The following is an 18556-nucleotide window of genomic DNA, read 5'->3' as shown; positions in this document are numbered from 1 at the left end:
AGGAAAAGCAACAGTAGCTGTGGTTTTTATGGAGCCCAAGAGGCAATGACTGGGAGTTGATGCGTATGTTGCTGCTTCCAGATGGAGCTCCAGATTCCAGAGAGGGACTACCGTCATTCTTCCAGGTCTCTGACAGAACATTTGAGCCCTGGTAGCTCTGTAGCCAAAATAAGTAACATTAGACAAAACTCAGACAGGCTTTTCTTCTTCCACTGGCAGAAAGGAATGAGGAGCCAGAAGATACCACCCTGAATAATCAATAGCACCCCTAGGTTCCTGGCCATGGACCCCAAGAGAAAGACAGAAGGAGGCCCAAACCAGGCTACAACTCGTGGAGTTACATCTCCGAGGAGAGTGGAGATGTGGCAGGAGAGAGGATCAGGATGCGTTCCTAAGCCCTCACTCAATCATAACTGGAGGAGACGCGTGGGATGACACAATAAACTTCTTTGGTGGCCTGTGCCAAATGCATGAATCTGGAGCTCTGTCGCCCTTTCTATATAAGCCAAGATGCTCCCTAGGCAAGAAATAAAGGGGAAATGTACAGGGACCCAAACTAGGGAATTGAGAGGGCCATGAAATGTGTGTAGGCGATAGAACCAGCAAAGGGTCATCAGTGGATATAATCCCACCTCCTAAGAGGACTTTGTTCCCTGTCTGTTTTCTTGGTCTTTGTATTCCCTTTTGGTATGGAGACACTACGGGTCACCTACCTGAATCAATTCACTTTTCCAACAATCTAACTACTGAACTGAGACATACTCCATTCTAGAAGCTTCCAAGTGGACAAGGCTATTGAACAGAAGTAGGGCTGCTCAGCTCTTCTGGAAAGCAAGCTACGAAAGGCTAGGCAATGCCAAGTTATTCGGGAATCAGAAATAAGACGTTGATTTTTAGCAGTCCTGGTGAAGGCTTCAGTTGCAGGAAGCCAACCACTGACAGTTAATGGGCATATGTGCTCTTGAGCATCTCTACAGAGTCCAGAGAAGCAGTCTTCTGCAGACGTGCTTGCTACGCATCAATCTGTTTTCCAATTTCCAAATTTTCAACACAACTTAGTTACAACGTGCTTCCCAACATCCCACCGAAACAGTATTGTCCTTCATCTAACGCTCCTCTTTCTCCTTGACACCCATTCCCATATCAGGGTCCAGTTGGACTCTCCTTTGGTGGAGCGGCGAGGACAGGCAGAGCAAGAGAAGAGCATCATGGACCTCATCATCGAAACGTGTGCTTTTGAGGCTACTCGTTGGAACACATTGTCTTCAATGAGCTCAGAGCTGGATCCTGGGGTTTCTTGGGTTGTCTGTGCTATTCACTAAAAACAGATTGACTGAGACCCTCCCTCCACAATAGGCAACAACTGTATAGCCCCCCCCTCACACACACACACACACACACACACAATCCCTGTACCACTACCAACAACCAACCTCCCCCCCCCCCTTTTCTTTTTTTAAGCAATGCTTTGTTGTGCTAAAACTAGTTGGACGAGTTAGGGTGTTGCTCTGCTCCCGAGGCCCTGGCCAATGGAACCCGATCCACCCCGCTGTGCGTAAGCGCGCAATTAAGGATTTAACCAAGGCTGTGCTGCGCCTCAGCCAGCAGTCAGCCTGCGGGAGACACAGCCTCCACGACTCCCAGCCTCCTCCTCCCCGCCGCCGCCTCCTCCTCTTCCTCCTCCTCCTCCCTCGCTCCCACAGCCATGTCTGCTTAGACCAGAGCAGCTCCTCAGCCAATTCAGGCAGCAGCGGCCGCCGCAGCAGAAAGACAGTCACCGCCCGGGAGCTATGACAGGAGTGTTTGACAGAAGGGTCCCCAGCATCCGATCCGGCGACTTCCAAGCTCCGTTCCCAACGTCTGCCGCCATGCACCATCCGTCTCAGGAATCGCCAACTTTGCCCGAGTCGTCGGCCACCGATTCTGACTACTACAGTCCCGCGGGGGCCGCCCCGCACGGCTACTGCTCTCCTACCTCTGCTTCCTACGGCAAAGCGCTCAACCCCTACCAATACCAGTACCACGGCGTGAACGGCTCCGCAGCCGGCTACCCGCCCAAGGCTTACGCCGACTACAGCTACGCCAGCCCCTACCACCAGTACGGTGGCGCCTACAACCGCGTCCCGAGTGCCACCAGCCAGCCAGGTAGACGCGCGGGGGCGGGAGGCAGGTACCCAGGGCATCGTCACCCGGCGGGCATGAGGTGGGGTGGTAGACGAGGGCCACGCTCTCGGCACCACTAGAAAGCACGCTCGGCCGAAGGGAGTGGGGGTCCCGAACTGCAAACAGAAGAGCATTTCACCAGGCAATTTGGGGGGGTTCGATGGAGGAACCTTGGAGTCGAAGGTTTTCCCTCCCGCACTCCTCAGGGGTCCCTCCTTAGCTGGATTCTTAAATTGCCTAGGTAGAAAGCCAGGTAGGGTGGAAAGAAGTGGCGGGGCGTGGGGGGGGAGGGGGGTGCGGAATGAAGCAGCCCCAGCGGTGTTTGCGTAATAAAAGGAAAGTTAGTTGAAATTCTGGGTGAGCGTGCTGAGTTGGTGAGGTCTAGTTTGGATTAGCCCGAGAAGCGCCCCGAGGCCTCGCAGTGCCGGTGCCGGCTGCGTACCGGGTGGCCTGCGGGCCTGAGGTCTGCAGCCTGACGGAGAAGGGCAAGCAGGGAACTTTGCGGTTTAGCCAAGGCATTTCCAAACACAAAAAAGCCATTTAAAATATCGGAGGGTTGCAAAGAGGTCACGTTGTTAGAGGAATTTTTCCGCCCTCACTCTCTCCTTAGGTGCCTAGAATTTGTCTGCCTCCTCCTTCCTCGCGCCTTCTTTCTTCCCTCCACCTTGAAACTTCCTCAGAGAGTTAAGGGGGGTAGTGAGCTTGGGAGGTAAATGAGAGGCGTGAAGTCTCGGTGGAGACGTTTTACTGGTCGATTTTGATCTCTCCTCACCAGCACATTAATAAGCCTGCTAATATTAGCATCCCCTACTCCAGCAGAGTGGAGACCACAGCCCTCACCCTCCACCCTTCCTCTGGCAGCTGCTTCTCACACAGGCTCTCCCGCTCCTTCCAGCTCCTAGTGCTTTGCGAGGGGGAAGGGGCCATGTGGTCGAGAGGCATGTTTGCAAAACACTGGTTCAGAGACACCCCCCCCCCAGCGGTGTACGTGTGTAACAGTGAGGATTCTTCCCAGCTCTCTCCCCTTTACTACGAAAATATCTTCCCTACAATATTTTTTCAGTGTATCTGATTGAACTTTGAGTCTGTTCCTCTCGCTGTCTCTGTATTCATGCATAAGGGAAAGATTTTTTTTTTTTGGCCAAGAACATATTAAGTCTATTTGTAAAAGAAACCAGACACATCTGTGCCCTCGCAGATCTGCAGTGAGATTATGGGGGCTGCATAATCGGCTCTCTGTCTGACACGGCCCCGACCGACCCCTTGCCGCTGTAGTGAAGGAACATAGTTTTCTTGTCGGTCTTTGAACTTTAGAGACCTTGGCTAGCGTCTTCCCTGACCAAGCGTCTAGCCTCTGCGGGCGCCCGAACAGACGCCGACAGAAGCGGGGTCATGGCCCAGGGCCTCCTCACTTGGTGCCCTGGGAATGGAGCGGGTATTCACGTCCCAGAAACTCCAGGGAGCCCAGGGTGAATGCGGGGGAGGGGGGGAGGGAGGGATGTCAGGAAGAAGTAAGCATCTCTGAAGGGTTCCATCTCCCAAACGAAGAAGCAGCTGATTGCGTACGAGGTACCTCTCAGCACTCAGTAGCTCTTCTGTGTATGATTTGGGGGAAGGGATTGGTTTCATTGAGGTTTGAAAAGTCAAGGCTGGGAAAGAGAGTGAAGATTACATACTTAAAATCAAACAAAACCTCAGTGAGTTGAGGGCCCATGCAAAAGAGCCATTGTCTGCCCAAAAGCTCTAACCTAGTCTGTTTTGATTATTTAGAGAAAGAAGTGGCGGAGCCAGAAGTGAGGATGGTGAATGGCAAACCAAAGAAAGTTCGTAAACCCAGGACTATTTATTCCAGCTTTCAGCTGGCCGCGTTACAGAGAAGGTTTCAGAAGACTCAGTACCTCGCCCTGCCAGAACGCGCCGAGTTGGCTGCCTCTCTGGGACTGACGCAAACACAGGTAAATCCGGCAGCCGCCGGGTACCGGCCCCGCCTGGCCTGCAAGCCAGGCTGGGCCGCGTGGTTCGGTGCCGACTGGCTGGAGCCGATTCCCTAGAACTCTGCAGACACTTACAGATAGAAAGACACTACCCCTTGCACCCTTCCCTCCGTGAGCCAGGCCTGCTGTTAACGACACGTGGCTGTGGGCGCGGGATTCGTCGTTTATCCGGAGTTGCCCCCCCCCCCTTTAGCCACCGAGGGTTGGGGACCAATGTTTCAGTGTGAAAACAAGGGAGAGGCATTTGTGGGGGCGGGGGGGGGGATGTCTTGCGCGCGTTTTGAAGAAATGTCTGGGTCTCTTCACAATGAGAAGCTTCCAGGAATAGTGGCCTAGTGGTGGTCTTGAGTCGTGCAAAGGCCTGAATTGTTGTGTCCGGGTCTTGTTCTATCCCTGAGGCAGCTGGAAGCCGCAGCAGCCTGAGGGTCGCGAGATGGGGGGCGCTATTGTACGGGAAAACCCTCCTGGATTGTACCCTTCTTTTCCCTCCCACTCCAACCGGCTGGGGCCTAGAAAAAAGAATGTTCAAGCCGCCGCCCAGAGCTTCAGGCAGAGTCTGGCCTCCCAGTGCCTAGGGGAGTGAAGAGAGTCGGGCATAAGATTGGGAAATCTCCTTTCCCTTGGCACACAGCGCCTTCAGTCTGGTCCACGCCCCTCCCTCCCTGGGGGGGGGGTGCTCTAACCTTCGAGGAGGAGAGGGTGGCCACTCCCTTCCCGGTGCCACCCCCTCCTCGGTGCACTGGTGCACAGGTCCGCATGTGTACTCAAATCCAGAGAGAATAAAAGACGAACCTTGGGGTCGGACCCTAGCTGGAGCCGGGTGCCGCTGATCTGGCCAGGGCTTTCTGTGGACCCCACTCCCTGTATAGACCGAGGCTGCTGCGTCGAGGCGATAGGTGGACAGCTGCTGGGAGAAACCGGGACCGGGTAGTCTAGGGGCCAGAAGAGTCTTCCTTCACCGCCCAGGGAAAGGCGCGGGCATCCTCTGAATGTCCCGGTAACGTGTGCCTTTGTTCCCCCACCCAGGTGAAAATCTGGTTTCAGAACAAAAGATCCAAGATCAAGAAGATCATGAAAAACGGGGAGATGCCCCCGGAGCACAGTCCCAGCTCCAGCGACCCTATGGCGTGTAACTCGCCACAGTCACCAGCGGTATGGGAGCCCCAAGGCTCAAGCCGCTCTCTCAGCCACCACCCTCATGCCCACCCTCCGACCTCCAACCAGTCCCCCGCGTCCAGCTACCTGGAGAACTCGGCTTCCTGGTACCCAAGCGCAGCCAGCTCAATCAATTCCCACCTGCCGCCACCGGGCTCCTTGCAGCACCCGCTGGCCCTGGCCTCCGGGACGCTCTATTAGAAGGGCTGCTTGCTCTCTCCTTCTTGCTCAATTTTGGGACTACAGTGTTTTGCTGTTTTAGAAATCAGAAAGACAGGAATTCATACGGGGATGTTTGGACAATGGAAGCAACAACAGAAAAAAATCATGTGTAAAGCTTTTTTTTGCATGTAAGTTATTGCATTTCAAAGGACCCCCTCCCCATTTTTTACGAAAAGAACCTTTTTTTTTTTTTTGCGCAACTGTGGACACTATCAATGGTGCCTTGAAATCTATGACCTCAACTTTTCAAAAGACTTTTTTCAATGTTATTTTAACCGTGTAAATAAGTGTAGATAGAGGAATTAAACTGTATATTCTGGATAAATAAAATTATTTCGACCATGAAAACTGTTCCTCTTCGGCCCCTCCATAATTGACTAGTGAGGCTCTATGCAGGCGATTAAGAACAAATTATTCAGAAATCCAACAATGCGAAGCAGGAATCAGGAGCTGCAGGAGGCAGACGTGTGTTTGTGCTGGACGTTGTGTTCTGCGTATCTGCCTGCACATGTGGTCTGTTTATAGTACTGTCGTCTTTAGGGTGTTTTGTTTTGTTTTGTTTCCTAACCACAAAACCATTTAAATGATATTAAATATAACTTCAATTGTTTTGGGTAGAAAGGCTTATTGCAATCTAAATACATTTCTATTGCCCTGTATGTGAGGAAGCAGGCAGCAGAAATCCCTCAGTGACCTGAGATTCTAAGTTCAAAATGATTCTGGTGGGCAACTCCCTCCCCCAGCAGCATGTCTATTGCAATTCGACAAATTATGGTCCTTTAGAAAATGAGAATCCCAGGATGAGAAAGGAAAGGAAATCTCCTCTCGTTTCAGTTATATTTTTCAAAAAAAAATCTGAATGTTGGCTATGGCAAGTACAACCTTATACCTCAGAGTCCTGATGTGTTCGACTATATAAATTGCCATAGGGACTGAGAACAATGGTGAGCCCGAAGCACGAGGGCAAGCAAGGACTGTGAGGGCAGGGAACATTCCTTTTTCTTTGAAAAATAAATAAATAAAGAAGGGACTGTGGGAGGGGCAGTTAAGTCCCTATATTGATTTCATTTCGTGTGAAATAATGTTCTTAACATAATTGTCCTTCTTTGCCATCTGTACTTGGTGGCGCTTTCAGGAGGGGTTCCTGCTCTGCTTGTACACAAAACGGATGCAAAGCTAGTTCTCAACAGTAGGAAATGGGATGCTTGCTGGGATTTCTTTGTGAAGCCATCTTTAAGGCTGGGGTGCAGGAGTTGCAGCAACCTGGCCCCTGACTAGCTCTTCCCTTACACCTCTGTGTGTGGACATCTAGACTGTGCTCAGAGCTATAGCCTTGGCCTGGGCTCTGGAGCACTGTGTACAGCCCTCCCTGCCCCCAGGCCTGAATTATAGGTGTCTTTGTGGCTGGCTATCCTTTAGTTCACCTAAATCCTTTGGTGTCTTTAGGACGCTAAAGCAACAAGCTATGTTGAAATTACTGGATTTATGGCAAATATTCCACAGATAGGAAGTCAGCAGCAACAAATGCAACAAGAGTCCTCTTGGGGAGGAGAGATTAGGACATAAAAAAATTTCATCCTGTCATCTGTGGATTTCAGAGAGGACCCTGCCAACAGTGAGAACCAAAGAGGCAAACTGTGTGCCCTTGGGCCATTTATAGAGTCAGTCTGTCCTGCTAATCTCTCCTTTCTTCCATCCTTCCTTCCTTCTTTCTCCATTTTTTTCTCCCTTCCCCTTTATTTTCCTTTCTCTCTACAAGGCCCACCAGCTTGGAACTCCCTGGGCCATATACATTCAGGCAGCCTGAGCTATTAAACCCTGCCTAAACAGGAATGCATCTCCAAAATTTTGTTCCCTGTCCTCAGTGCACTCCTCCTGTGGTGGGTGAGGATGTTAGGGGAGCAGACCCGTTCTGAGTACAATGGGAAAAGAGATAAAGGCGTCTATTTTTTCCTTTTCTTTCTTTGCTAGCAAAGATTTTTGAAGTTTAGTTTCCCTTACATTAAAAGCCCGGAGCTTTCTGAAGACTTGATCTTGATTTCCGGGACCTGGCTTTTGGATGGCCACGCGCCGGTCCCCACCCCAGGGTGTGTGTTTGGGAAGGTTGGCAGGGGCGCACCCACCGCACACCCCCAATATTTCCCGCCCACTGGTTTCCTAAGAGTGTCAAAAATGTGCTTGGAACATGTTCTTTCCATTTTGACACTTGGAGAGGGTGGATGTCATCTCCCGGCTCCCATTCCTGGCTGTGGTTTCTTCACTGCTCTGACCACCGGACTCAGCCAAGCGGAGGGAAGGGCGGGTCCAGATGATTCTCAGGGAAAAAGAGAAAGAATGCTCTTCAATCACCACCCTTCACCCCAAGCTGGGACATTGCTAGTTGTTAAGGACACTAAACCCAGTATGTTTGGAGCGCGGCGGCACCAGTGGAAGCGGGAAGAGAGGTTGGGGGTGATTAGTTTCTGAGAGGTTCCTCCTCTTATGCGAACCTCACTTGCTCCACTAGTAAAGGTCTCTCGTCTAGAGCGTTTTTTTTTTTTAACTTGGTTGGGGAGCGGTGAACAAAAGTATTCTGGCAAGTGAGTCACAACGGGCTTTTCTGGCACCACGGGGTTTCTCTCCAGGGAATTTAACTCCCTGCAGTCCTTCGCCCAAGGATGTAAAAATAACAGGTCCACAGCAAAGTCTAAAAATATCTGCTTCTCTTGCCCTCCCTCCCACCTTCCTTTGCTTCCCATTGTTTCTCCCTGTATCTAACACACGCCTATCACTCCTCACAATGTTTTGGCTCTGGCAGACCCCACTCTCCCTGGACCTCACACTAGGAGTCGCGTGTGTCTGGCCATTCCGTCCCTCACTTGCCTGCTTCTCTGCCTAATATCCCCGAAATGAATCAAGCCAACTTCGGAATTAATTTTCTTTACAGTGGACCCCCACCTCCATCCAATACTTTCAATTTTCATCTTCAGACCTCCCTGCAAAGCTCAGGAGACCCATGTTGGCAGGGCTTGAGTGATTTTTTTTTTTTTCGGTGCCCTGCTCGCCTCCCGGGCCCTCCTGTGGAAGATCAGATAAATTGGCCTTTGTCTGAGACTTGGGTTGGGTTAGGCGGGTTTTTACTCCCGTTCTCCCCCCCCCCCTTTTCCTGGCGGCCACCTCCTTGTGGGACAAGAGGCGGCGTGGGGATCCGAGGGAAGCTGCATTCCTGTGGGTGCCAGGCGGCTCCAGTGCTGAGCCACAGGGCCTGAGACACACACACACTGAAGAACCCGCAAGCCTCGCTGCCCTTGATCTCACTCCTTTGCTTGCTCTTTCCCTCGAGTCGGGCACCTACCCGGGAGCCAGTCCACTCCCAATCGGATCCACCCAAGGTTCGGCCTTGCATAGGAGAGCTTTGGCCCACAGGCAAAGATGTACTCGCATCCCCTCCCAGTGACAATGGCCAGAACAGCATCTCTCCCGCCCCTTATACCACAACCCCAGGCGCGCCGGCTAGCCTCCCGTGGCTCCTTTGATCGCACCGGACGCCTAGTGGCTCGCGGTGTCCGGGCACTGCGGTTCAGAGTTCCACCCACCGCGCGCCTAGGCCCGGCGTTGTGGCTCCCTGCCGCCTCCACACTAGTCAGTATCTAGGACTCTCCAGCCCGAATTCTCCTGGGTGCCTGCTGGAAACTGCTCTACACTCCCGCTTTGCTCCTTGCTTCCTGTTGTTTCCAAGGAGGGACCTTTAGGACTACTCAGCCACCCCCTCCCGGCGCCCTCCTCCACCTCCCAGTTCCAGCGCCCCCACTGGCCACTGGGGTCTGGCCAACCTTGAGTTCTCCAACCCTCAGGGAAGGCACACCCTGAGGGCAGAGCTTGGAGACACAGCTGGCAAGTGCGCCACCCTAGAGGATCTGCCCGCAGCCACCCTGCTCCTCACCCACAAGCACTCCCACCCCTCGGCTGGAGGCAGGCTCCCACTACCCAGCTCTGGAGGAGGGGGCTTTTCGACTGGCTCTGTTTCCCCGGCTCCGGCTCCGGGCTTCCCTTCGCTTGTTCCCAGGTTGCTCGCAGACCCTGCATATTTTCGACCCAGTCCCAGTCTTAAACGAAATTCGGGCCTCAAAAATAGCCCGAATCGCTGTGGTACACGTGGGATTGGTTAAATCTTTTCTACACAGCCTGTACAGGCGACCCGCATCCCTAGTGTTTTCTTTCGCCTCCGACAGGCTTTAGATTTCTTAGCGACACAAGGCAGAAAGTATACGATGTGTCTAGTGCCCTAGGTATGCGGGATTGAAGGGTGCAGGAGCCTTCCCTTTCAGTCACCGAGGGTAGCCCGCTGTAATGTAATAACCTGCTTTATACTTTGAGTTCAAACCTTAAAGATATAAACAGGGATTTTACACGATTCCCTCTTTAAAGGACTGGAGAGTCCGGTTTTTAGAGCAATTAAATGTTTCTGAATTGTTGTTCGCTTGGGCTTACTTCTGATTTATGGGGTTCTCAAGGAATCTGTTTGCCAAAAGCACATGTATTATTGAGTCTGTTCCACATCCTAAACCAAGATTTATATAAAACCGTGAAATACCACACATCGCGACCTTTCACCACAGGAAAAGGGAAAAGGACTTCATGACCTGATATTCTCTCTCTCTCTCCTCTCTCTCTCTCTCTCTCTCTCTCTCTCTCTCTCTCTCTCTCTCTCTCTCTCTCTCTCTCTCTTCTGGTTTCAGTAACAACTCTCTATGGAATCCATCATAGCCAGTCTGCTGTATTTTTTTTTTAAAGAAGTAGGTGGGAGTGAAGGATGGTAAACACTTCCCAAGCTATGATTTATTTTAAAGCATTTTTGTCTTGAAAGGTGTGAAAACAGGAACTGTCGCTGGATGCTTATTGCCATCCTAGAACTATTTCTGCCACTTGCCATTTGCGAGGTGGGAAAGAGGGGGCACAGGGGTGAGGTGGGGGGAGGCAGGGTATGGACTCAACTTTCATCTGTAAACAGGGGTCACTAAACAGGGGACATTTCATTATTGCCCTTATCTTCTCTGGAGGTAGGGAGCCTGCTTGCCACCCCGCAGGGTGGCCCAGGCTGGGCAGCGCACGGGTCTCTAAGGTGTTGTTGGGCGGAGGGAGACACAATTGGCCTAAAGACTTGAAAAGAGGCCCAGGAAAGTCTGCGCACAGCAGAGGGAAGCTGAAGTCCTAGAGATACAAGGTTTGCAAACGTCCCTGGCAGGGGTGTTCCACCAGAATTAGACCAGAAAAGTCTCTACTAGAGCAGAGGTTATCCTGCTGGAACTCATCGACTCCTCAGGGACCAGGATCACGCTTTCTGTCCCTCTCCAGCCCTTCCCCCTCTGAATCTCCCACCCTTTTCTAGTCTGCTGGAAGGTGAGGAACCTTGCCCAACCGGCATCTTGTGACTCAGGCAGCCAGACTGATTGACTTGGCGAGGTTTTAATTAATAAAGTTAATGACAAAATTAAAGCAAATAGCCAGACCAACTGAAGATGGCAGCTTCCCAGTTGGCTCTATTTAATTAACACCAACTAATACATGTTCAGCTAAGGTCCTCGCAGATACGCTCTGGCTTCTCCTTTGTGAAAGGAAGCAGAGAAGGAGTCGGAGGACCAACACTTCCCAAGCAGCCGGGGCATTTTGCTCTGATGACAAGAGCAATTGGAAATTCATTTAAAACTATGTTCATAACAAGTGACAGGCGTGTTCTGAGGTGACTTTGGTGGAAACAATGGTGAAGCTGACAAATGTTCCTTGCTGTGGGGGAGGGGCTGTGGGGGAGGGACACCTTTAAGTGTAGGGAAACGCTCTGGTAGAGGGAAGAAAGACGGGAGCATTTTAAAAAGAAAAAGAAGGAGGAGGAGGAGAAGGAGAAACGTTGCTTGAAACTGCAGGCAGTCAGCAGCCCGCAGCCCCTGCAAATGCATCAGCTCCACACTGCTCAAGACTTGGACACATAATACTTCAGACCGCTGATTTGCTATTTTCTTAATTCTGGTTCTTCTTTTTCCATATGAATCAAACAGTCTTTTGTCCTTCAGGGTTTGATTTGATCGCTACTGTTCACATTTCACTTTTGTATTCCTCTTCCTATACCATTACTCATTGAGTGCCCCGTGAAATTACAATCGTACATTTTCAACTCAGCAACCCATTTGCAGTGCAAAAAAAAAAAATAGGGTCTAAATAATGGCTGAATTAGCCCTACTGGACAGTTTCAGATGTAACACTCTGTAATAATTATATTGCAGGCTGGATTAGGATGCTATTATCATAATCTGGACGTTTACAATTATCTGTAATTTGCAAAGATGCGCCAGGTCTTGATTACAGCAGCTTTTTTTTTTTTGTATCACGCTAACCATCACTAAACAGTGACAGTAATAACAGCTAATTTTGCTGGCAATATAAGAGGTGCTGGGGTGTGCAAACAATTTCACACCTGGATGTGCTCACTCAACCAAGAATATAGACACAGAGCTTCTGCCCTGAGACTCAGAAAAATACTCTCCTGTGCTTCGGCTCAGTATAGATTTCTAGACCCTGATCATTGCTTAGGAGATACTCACTGGGGTAAGTTTTTATTTCTGGCATACTTCTAGGCACAGGTTTTCTATTTCTCACCTCATACTCTCCGTGCTGTATGGAATGTGTTGCTGTGATTTCCTTGAACTGCAACTTTGTTTTCTAGGCTCTGGTTCTGACCTTTGATTTTCCTTTAACAGTAACAGAGTTGATCTGGTGAAAATGGGATCCTTAAGAACCTGATTTGCCTGTCTTGCTTCTGTGCTGCTGATGGGTTTGGTGTAGTTTGTGACTGGAGACTAGGAAAAGACCAGGTTTCTGGGAGGCATGGAAGGAGCCTGAGAGTCCAAGCTAAAAATCTATCAGAAAATTGTTACTTACAATTGCTTAGGGAAATATAATGAGGTTTTTACTTTTACATGCGGCTGTGATTTTAGGTTTTGAGGTATCAAGAGATCAGACGGAACTGGCTGTGTGGCTTGCTTCTTTGCAGTCAGGTATGCGGATGCGTGTTAGCAGATGCAGGTGTGCCCGAATCGCTGGACTCTGCAGCCCCTTGGAACATCTTCTTTCCAGCTGGGGGAAGTTTGTAGATTAACTGGCATCTGAAGCCCCTTCAAGGCTGTTCCTTAAGGCCTTTCTTTAGAGCTGTGTGTGTGTGTGTGTGTGTGTGTGTGTGTGTGTGTGTGTGATGGGGGAGGGGAAAGTATCGAGATCTTGGACCTGCTGAATCCAAATGTTAGGGTTAGAGGGGCATAATTGGTTGAGACACAAAACTGATATAAGCAGCCAAGGAAGCAGTCTAATCTATGTACCAAGGAAGACACTAGCAAAAAGCTGTGCTGTTCTATCTATAGATGACGCTGTTTCCTGATCCGGTAGATTTTATAAGCAGCTAGAAATGTTTGGTACAGGAGCCCACAATGCCTGACTTCCCCACCCTGTGGAGAAAAGCTTTCTACTGCGGCAAGAACCTTTGCACTAAGCCTAATCCAAAGATAAGGAGGTGCTTATTTATCCGTGAGGAGGAGAAATTGTCACTCTCCCATACCCTTACCCAATAGCTCAGCTCCGCACCCTACCCCACCCCACCCCTTAGTATGGTCAGAACCGGGCTTTGGAACTCAAACTCTATCACCTAGGAGGAAGTCTGAACGTGGGGAGGCGCAGTAGACACCTCAACTGGCAACGCCTTTCACCCACGCCCCTCCTACCAATCCCTCCCTCAGGGAATCAGTTTCCTAGGGGGTCAATACATTTTCAAAGAGAAAATATTAACCCTTGAAGTTCGGGGGACCCAGGGGGAGCCCAGCTCTACGGAGAGTTCCAGGGGGCCTATCTCCTAGAACTTACCTGATTCAGCTGATGTTAAGAGACAGAGATGGGGTGAAGAAATACCATCACCAGCGTCCATCATAGTAACATACATTGGCCGGGTTTCAGAATTCCACACACTCACAGTGGTTTGGCATATATTTGGTAAATTTTTTAAGGAAAAAAATTAGTGTTGGTTTGGATATATGGTAGCTTTCTCTCTGACATAATTTGAATAATTCAGCAAAGCCCCACTACCAGCTGTACTTCTGCAGCCTCTTCCATTCTTTTCAGCATTATAATTTTGGTTAATTTTCAATTTTAGGTCCTACGTCTCTGCAATTTGTGTATGAATAACAGAATAATTTCCCTCTTTTGTTTCGCCTTTCCTGTTCCTGAATCTAAATAAAGATGGCTTTTTAGTATTAAAAGTGGAAGAAAATTACAGGTAATTATCTTTGACGGTAAAAACGCTGTAATCAGCGGGCTACATGAAAAATTACTCTAATTATGGCTGCATTTAAGAGAATGGAAAAAAACCTTCTTGTGGATAAAAACCTTAAATTGTCCCCAATGTCTGCTTCAAATTGGATGGCACTGCAGCTGGAGGCTTTGTTCAGAATTGATCCTGGGGAGCTACGAACCCAAAGTTTCACAGTAGGAAGGGGGAAAAAAGAAAAGAAAACATTTTTCCTAATGTAACAATGGGAATGCTAGAAAATGACAAGACTGATCGGTTTTAAACCATTCTGAAGACTGACTGAGCGTGGAAGTTGCTCAACAAAAAAAGGAACGGGTATATTGGTAAGTAGTCTTTGCCTTGTGTCTAATTATAGTGACTGTCCTTTTGCACGACTGTATGTCGCTGTCATTATATGGAGCACTCTGAGTATCTCTATTGACTTCTGATAAATGGCTCAGTGGTTTCAAGGTTCATAATTTGAAGGATGCCCAGGTCTGTAGCCATTAATTCTCACAGTATGGGGCTTCCTGCTTGTATGACGAAAGGACTTTTCCTTTCCATTATTTCTTTGCTTTCCATGAGATCGGAAGGATGCGTTTCTCCCAGGACAGCACATTTTCCTACCTCGCTAGCTGGCAGTGGGTTTTCAACATTAAGTAATCAAAATTGTGCACTTTGCTTTCTGGGTTTGTTATTCTTTCCTCTTTTTAATTAATCAATTTATTTATTTATTTTTTTCTGCTTCCAAAGGCAAATATAGCTGTACTATTTTGTCTGGGAAAGGGGGAAGAATAATATTCAGATACAGTACTGGAAGTGCCTGGATGTCTAGATGTTAGCCTGGGAATACATTATAATAATGTTTAAAAAATACAAAACTGTATCCGAATCACAACAAAATTAAAATGAAAGGCTGGGAAAACATGCACGGCTTGTGTTAAGGTTCCTAAGACAAAGGCTTGTGGTGCAAACTGACATCTCTTCAGGCACTTGCTAAGTCTGTATAGAGCACCCCACATTAGGAATCAGAAATTGTTTTAGGAGAGGTGAATATATATATATATACATATATATATATATATATATGAAAAGGAGGAAGAATGAAGGGACAGGGACAAGGGACACTTGGAGAAACAGAGGACACTCCCAACATTTTGTGGCTTTTACTCCATATATGAAAGAAGACAAAAACATACAAAGTATATATACAACTAAAATTCAACAATATATACAGAAATGTTTCTTGATATAAAGGTCCCTATTAGCTTAGTGAATGCCACTATTCACCTAGGAGAGGTGTCAAAGCAATAGAATGGTGATTTTGGTTGTTTCCTTGGTCTTTCTTGATTCAGAGTTTAGAGGTGGGTTATGCAAAGAGCATCTTTCTTGTTGCTGTTACTGTTTGTATTTAGTTGAATCATCGATCCAGGTCATTGCATTTAGGTAAGACATGCAGCGTTTCTTTTGTGCACTGTTCTAATTTCACAGCCAATTTCTCTTCTTTCTTTAGAGAAGGGATACTGGGGCTTCTTCTTCTTCTTCTTCTTCTTCTTCTTCTTCTTCTTCTCCTCCTTTTTCTCTCAGTCTTGGATTTGTAAATAAAAATTCAGGAGTCCAAAATCCTTGTCTTTCATCACATAATGTCTTAAACTCATTAAACAAGTAAAAATGCTGCCATGTTTTTGTGCAGATTGTTCTGCGGGTGTAGAATGTCTATTTAAAAAAAAAAAAGTCATTTTGATGTTGAGTCCCAAAAAGGAGGCCTGAGGCCTGGATCCCAAGGTGTGAGGGAAAATATCCTTACAGTGATGGGTTTCCAGAACACTGGACAAAAACCTCTCTTTCTCTCTCTCTCTCTCTCTCTCTCTCTCTCTCTCTCTCTGTCAGATGCAAAGTTACTTATTAAGGACTTATTAAGTTACTGAAGAGAGGCGATTGCAGAAAGGGAGGGAAGGGCGAAAGGAAGGAAAAAAAGATAAAAAGGGGTGGAAAAAAGAAAAGGAGGAAGGAAAGAGAGTAGGAAGGAGAGAGAGAGAGAGAGAGAGAGAGAGAAGAGAAGAGAAGAGAGGAGAGACCCAGATCCCAGATCCCAGGGACAGTTCCTCTGAGCTTGTCGCTTAGGCTGTTTGGCAGATGCAGGTGAGTCCTGGGTTCTCAGAGCTTCTCTGGGAAGTCCCGGAGGCCATCCACTCAGCAAGTCACATCATTTGTGGTCTCTGCATGGTGTCCTGGTGTGGTGAGGAATACCAGGGTGAGTAGCCAGGCATGTAGCTGTTGGGGGGCATACTAACGCCCTTGGTGGAGGCAGAAACGTCCCACACTGGAGGAAGTGCTGGCGAGCGAGGTGACAGAGCTGCTGAACCTGGGAGAGGGTCACTCTCATGGGGGTTACTGCCCTGCTTCAGCAATTTCTTAAACTTAGAGCGTTTATTCTGAAACCATATCTTCACCTGCAAGAAATGGAGCAATCAGTAGGCCAGATAAACATCAAACCGGTGCCTTCAATTAGCATCCTAGGCTCAAGAAGCAATATAAAAATAAACAACAAAACCATTGCAATTCCAAAAAGCAATCCCTTCACCTCTTTACAGCCATCTCCATTTCTCTACTATAGGCCTACTCTTATCTTGCTATGATACCTACAGTTCTTGTGATTCTTGGGTTGAATCCTAGCCTGGCCTTTAAAGTATCAACATAAAATTACAAATAAATCAAATGAGATTGGTGGAGCAAAATTTTATGGACATTTAAGTGAAGTAGATTTTGGGTCAAAATCTTACAACTGAATTTGCCTCCTCCAATTATTTAGTTTTATATTTAATAACCTCCAAACTCGCAATGCTATGCATATCTAAGTAGCAAATGACTATGAATTGATTAAAGGTTGCCTTTCACAAGCAAATCGCTTGATCATACCTGTGCATATTGTGCATATGCCACGGAATATGCCTGAGATATCTTTCTCCAGACATAAATATCTTTCCAGTCCTGCAGGGATGAGGAAATGCACCATCCCCCATTCCCTACCTAGTATGTTACTTAAGCAAACAGAGGTCATCAATCATCACATGATTGGGATAGCTACTAGAAGTCAAAGGCCTCTGAAAACCACATGTGAATCAGAAGTCTGTGTTGGCAGCTCATTTAGGACAACAACCCAAATTTTTTGATGAAAGAAAATGTACGAAGCAGCTTTACCTTTAAAATTCCTGAATCTGTTTTTCCAAGAATAAGAGTCATGGAGTATCTAGAGTATCTTAGGAAACCTCAAATATTTTCAGTGGCACCATGGCGCTAGAGATCAGGCTGATGGGAAAGAGCTTAGGGAAGAGGCCTGCAGACACCATTCTACACAGTCTGGGCAACTGTCTTGTAAGACCTGAAGACCTTGCTTCATGAAGGTGATGAATGTCATAGTAGGCCTCTCCAGCCTAAGCAGTTGGTTTAACTGATGGTTTGAGAGCCCAGCCTAATCTAGTCACCTCTAGGCCCCTTTCTGTGAAGTCTGAGCCGTCCAGCACATCTCTCAAGTGACCAGGACTATTATTTGTGGTGTCCCAGGCCATAATTGGGGGAATATTCTCTTTGTGTTTCAATTCTGTCAAGTTCTAGACTATAGTGAAGTACCCCAACCTGTACTATTTGGTACCAGGGTGATGTAATCACTGAGCTTAAAGCAATCATCAAAAATCCCTAGTTTACCCATCCTGGAGGGAATGGCTTCACACAGATGCCTTTATTAAGCTACTGGAAAATGTGTCTAGTTAACTTGCTGCTTGTCTCAGCTCTTAAGTTTCTTTCCTATGTCAATGAGTTGAAATTCTTATTAGCTCTCCAGGGGTCACAAGAAGGTCCTTAAGAAATGGCCTTATTTTGCTTACTAGCTGGCAACCCCCATCTCTCTCTCTCTCTCTCTCTCTCTCTCTCTCTCTCCCTCTCTCTTTTTCACACACACACACACACACACACAATTGTTTTGTGTCATGTTATTATGCTCTGAAATCGGATTTGATTGAGCTATGCTTTTGTTCACCGAAAGATGCTAGGCTCGGCTGGAGTCGCAGAGGGTTGGTGTATATGCAAATCCAATCCAGTATCCAATACCATGTCATTTGTTCCAAACTGTGTGATCCCGTGAAAATGCGCAACTGGAACATAAGCATTTGTCATTTAGCTCCTTGCATCCTTGGTTGACTAGGCCAAGAATTCCTCCTGGTGTGCTCTCTGCACGATTGGCAAGCGGGGCCAGCATTTCAGGGATACTCGGGCTTCTCGGGAATTACCTGTGTTTGTGTCAGTCCTAAGGAAGCTGCCAGTTCGGCTCTCTCGGGAAGGGCCAGGTATTGAGTCTGCTGGAAGCGATGGTTTAAAGCCTGGAGCTGCAGGCTGGAATAAATGGTCCGAGGCTTCCGAATCTTTTTCCCTTTTCCGTTGAACCTGATTTCCCCGTTTTCAATCACTGTAGTTTTTTGTTGATCTGTAAGCAAATGACACAGAGGAGCGGTCACCCGTGAGGCCACTGCTGCCTTCTCCCTTCATGTGACAAGGCCTGCAAGGAGTTCTCCCAAACTTAAAAAGGGTTCCTCGTAGTATCCCCACCATACCCGGAACTCCCTGGGTCCACTGTGACCGTGTGTCCCCAGAGGCTTTGGAAGTTTCCCTCTGATCGAACCTCTAGGCCTAACAATGCCTGGTGGTGGTCGAGTCTCGGACG

At 48.1% G+C, this 18556-nt stretch overlaps 2 protein-coding genes across 2 annotated transcripts in view; one reads left to right on the top strand and one right to left on the bottom strand.

Annotated features, from left to right (window-relative positions):
- Positions 1-1660: 1660 nt before the first annotated feature.
- On the top strand, positions 1661-5789 carry Dlx5 (distal-less homeobox 5). The gene is made up of 3 exons (XM_041675699.1): positions 1661-2145; positions 3934-4118; positions 5184-5789. The coding sequence occupies exons 1-3, from the start codon at positions 1791-1793 to the stop codon at positions 5511-5513; spliced, it is 870 nt and encodes a 289-aa protein (XP_041531633.1). The 5' UTR covers positions 1661-1790; the 3' UTR covers positions 5514-5789.
- A 9314-nt stretch (positions 5790-15103) lies between these two features.
- The window catches only part of Dlx6 (distal-less homeobox 6), a 4929-nt gene continuing 1476 nt past the window's right edge, over positions 15104-18556 (bottom strand). The window contains exons 2-3 of the mRNA XM_041675666.1: positions 18126-18319; positions 15104-16292 (exon numbers count right to left, since the gene is read on the bottom strand). Coding sequence (XP_041531600.1) covers positions 16041-16292; positions 18126-18319 — 446 coding nt within the window. The 3' untranslated portion in view covers positions 15104-16040. The remainder of the gene's footprint in view (positions 16293-18125; positions 18320-18556) is intronic.

This window comes from Microtus oregoni, unplaced genomic scaffold (assembly GCF_018167655.1).
Source record: "Microtus oregoni isolate MIOR12 unplaced genomic scaffold, Mior012 000026F_ref0000081, whole genome shotgun sequence".
Lineage (NCBI taxonomy): Eukaryota > Metazoa > Chordata > Mammalia > Rodentia > Cricetidae > Microtus > Microtus oregoni.
The sequence above is the reverse complement of the archived record's forward strand: the minus strand, read 5'-3'. Positions and strand labels throughout refer to the sequence as shown.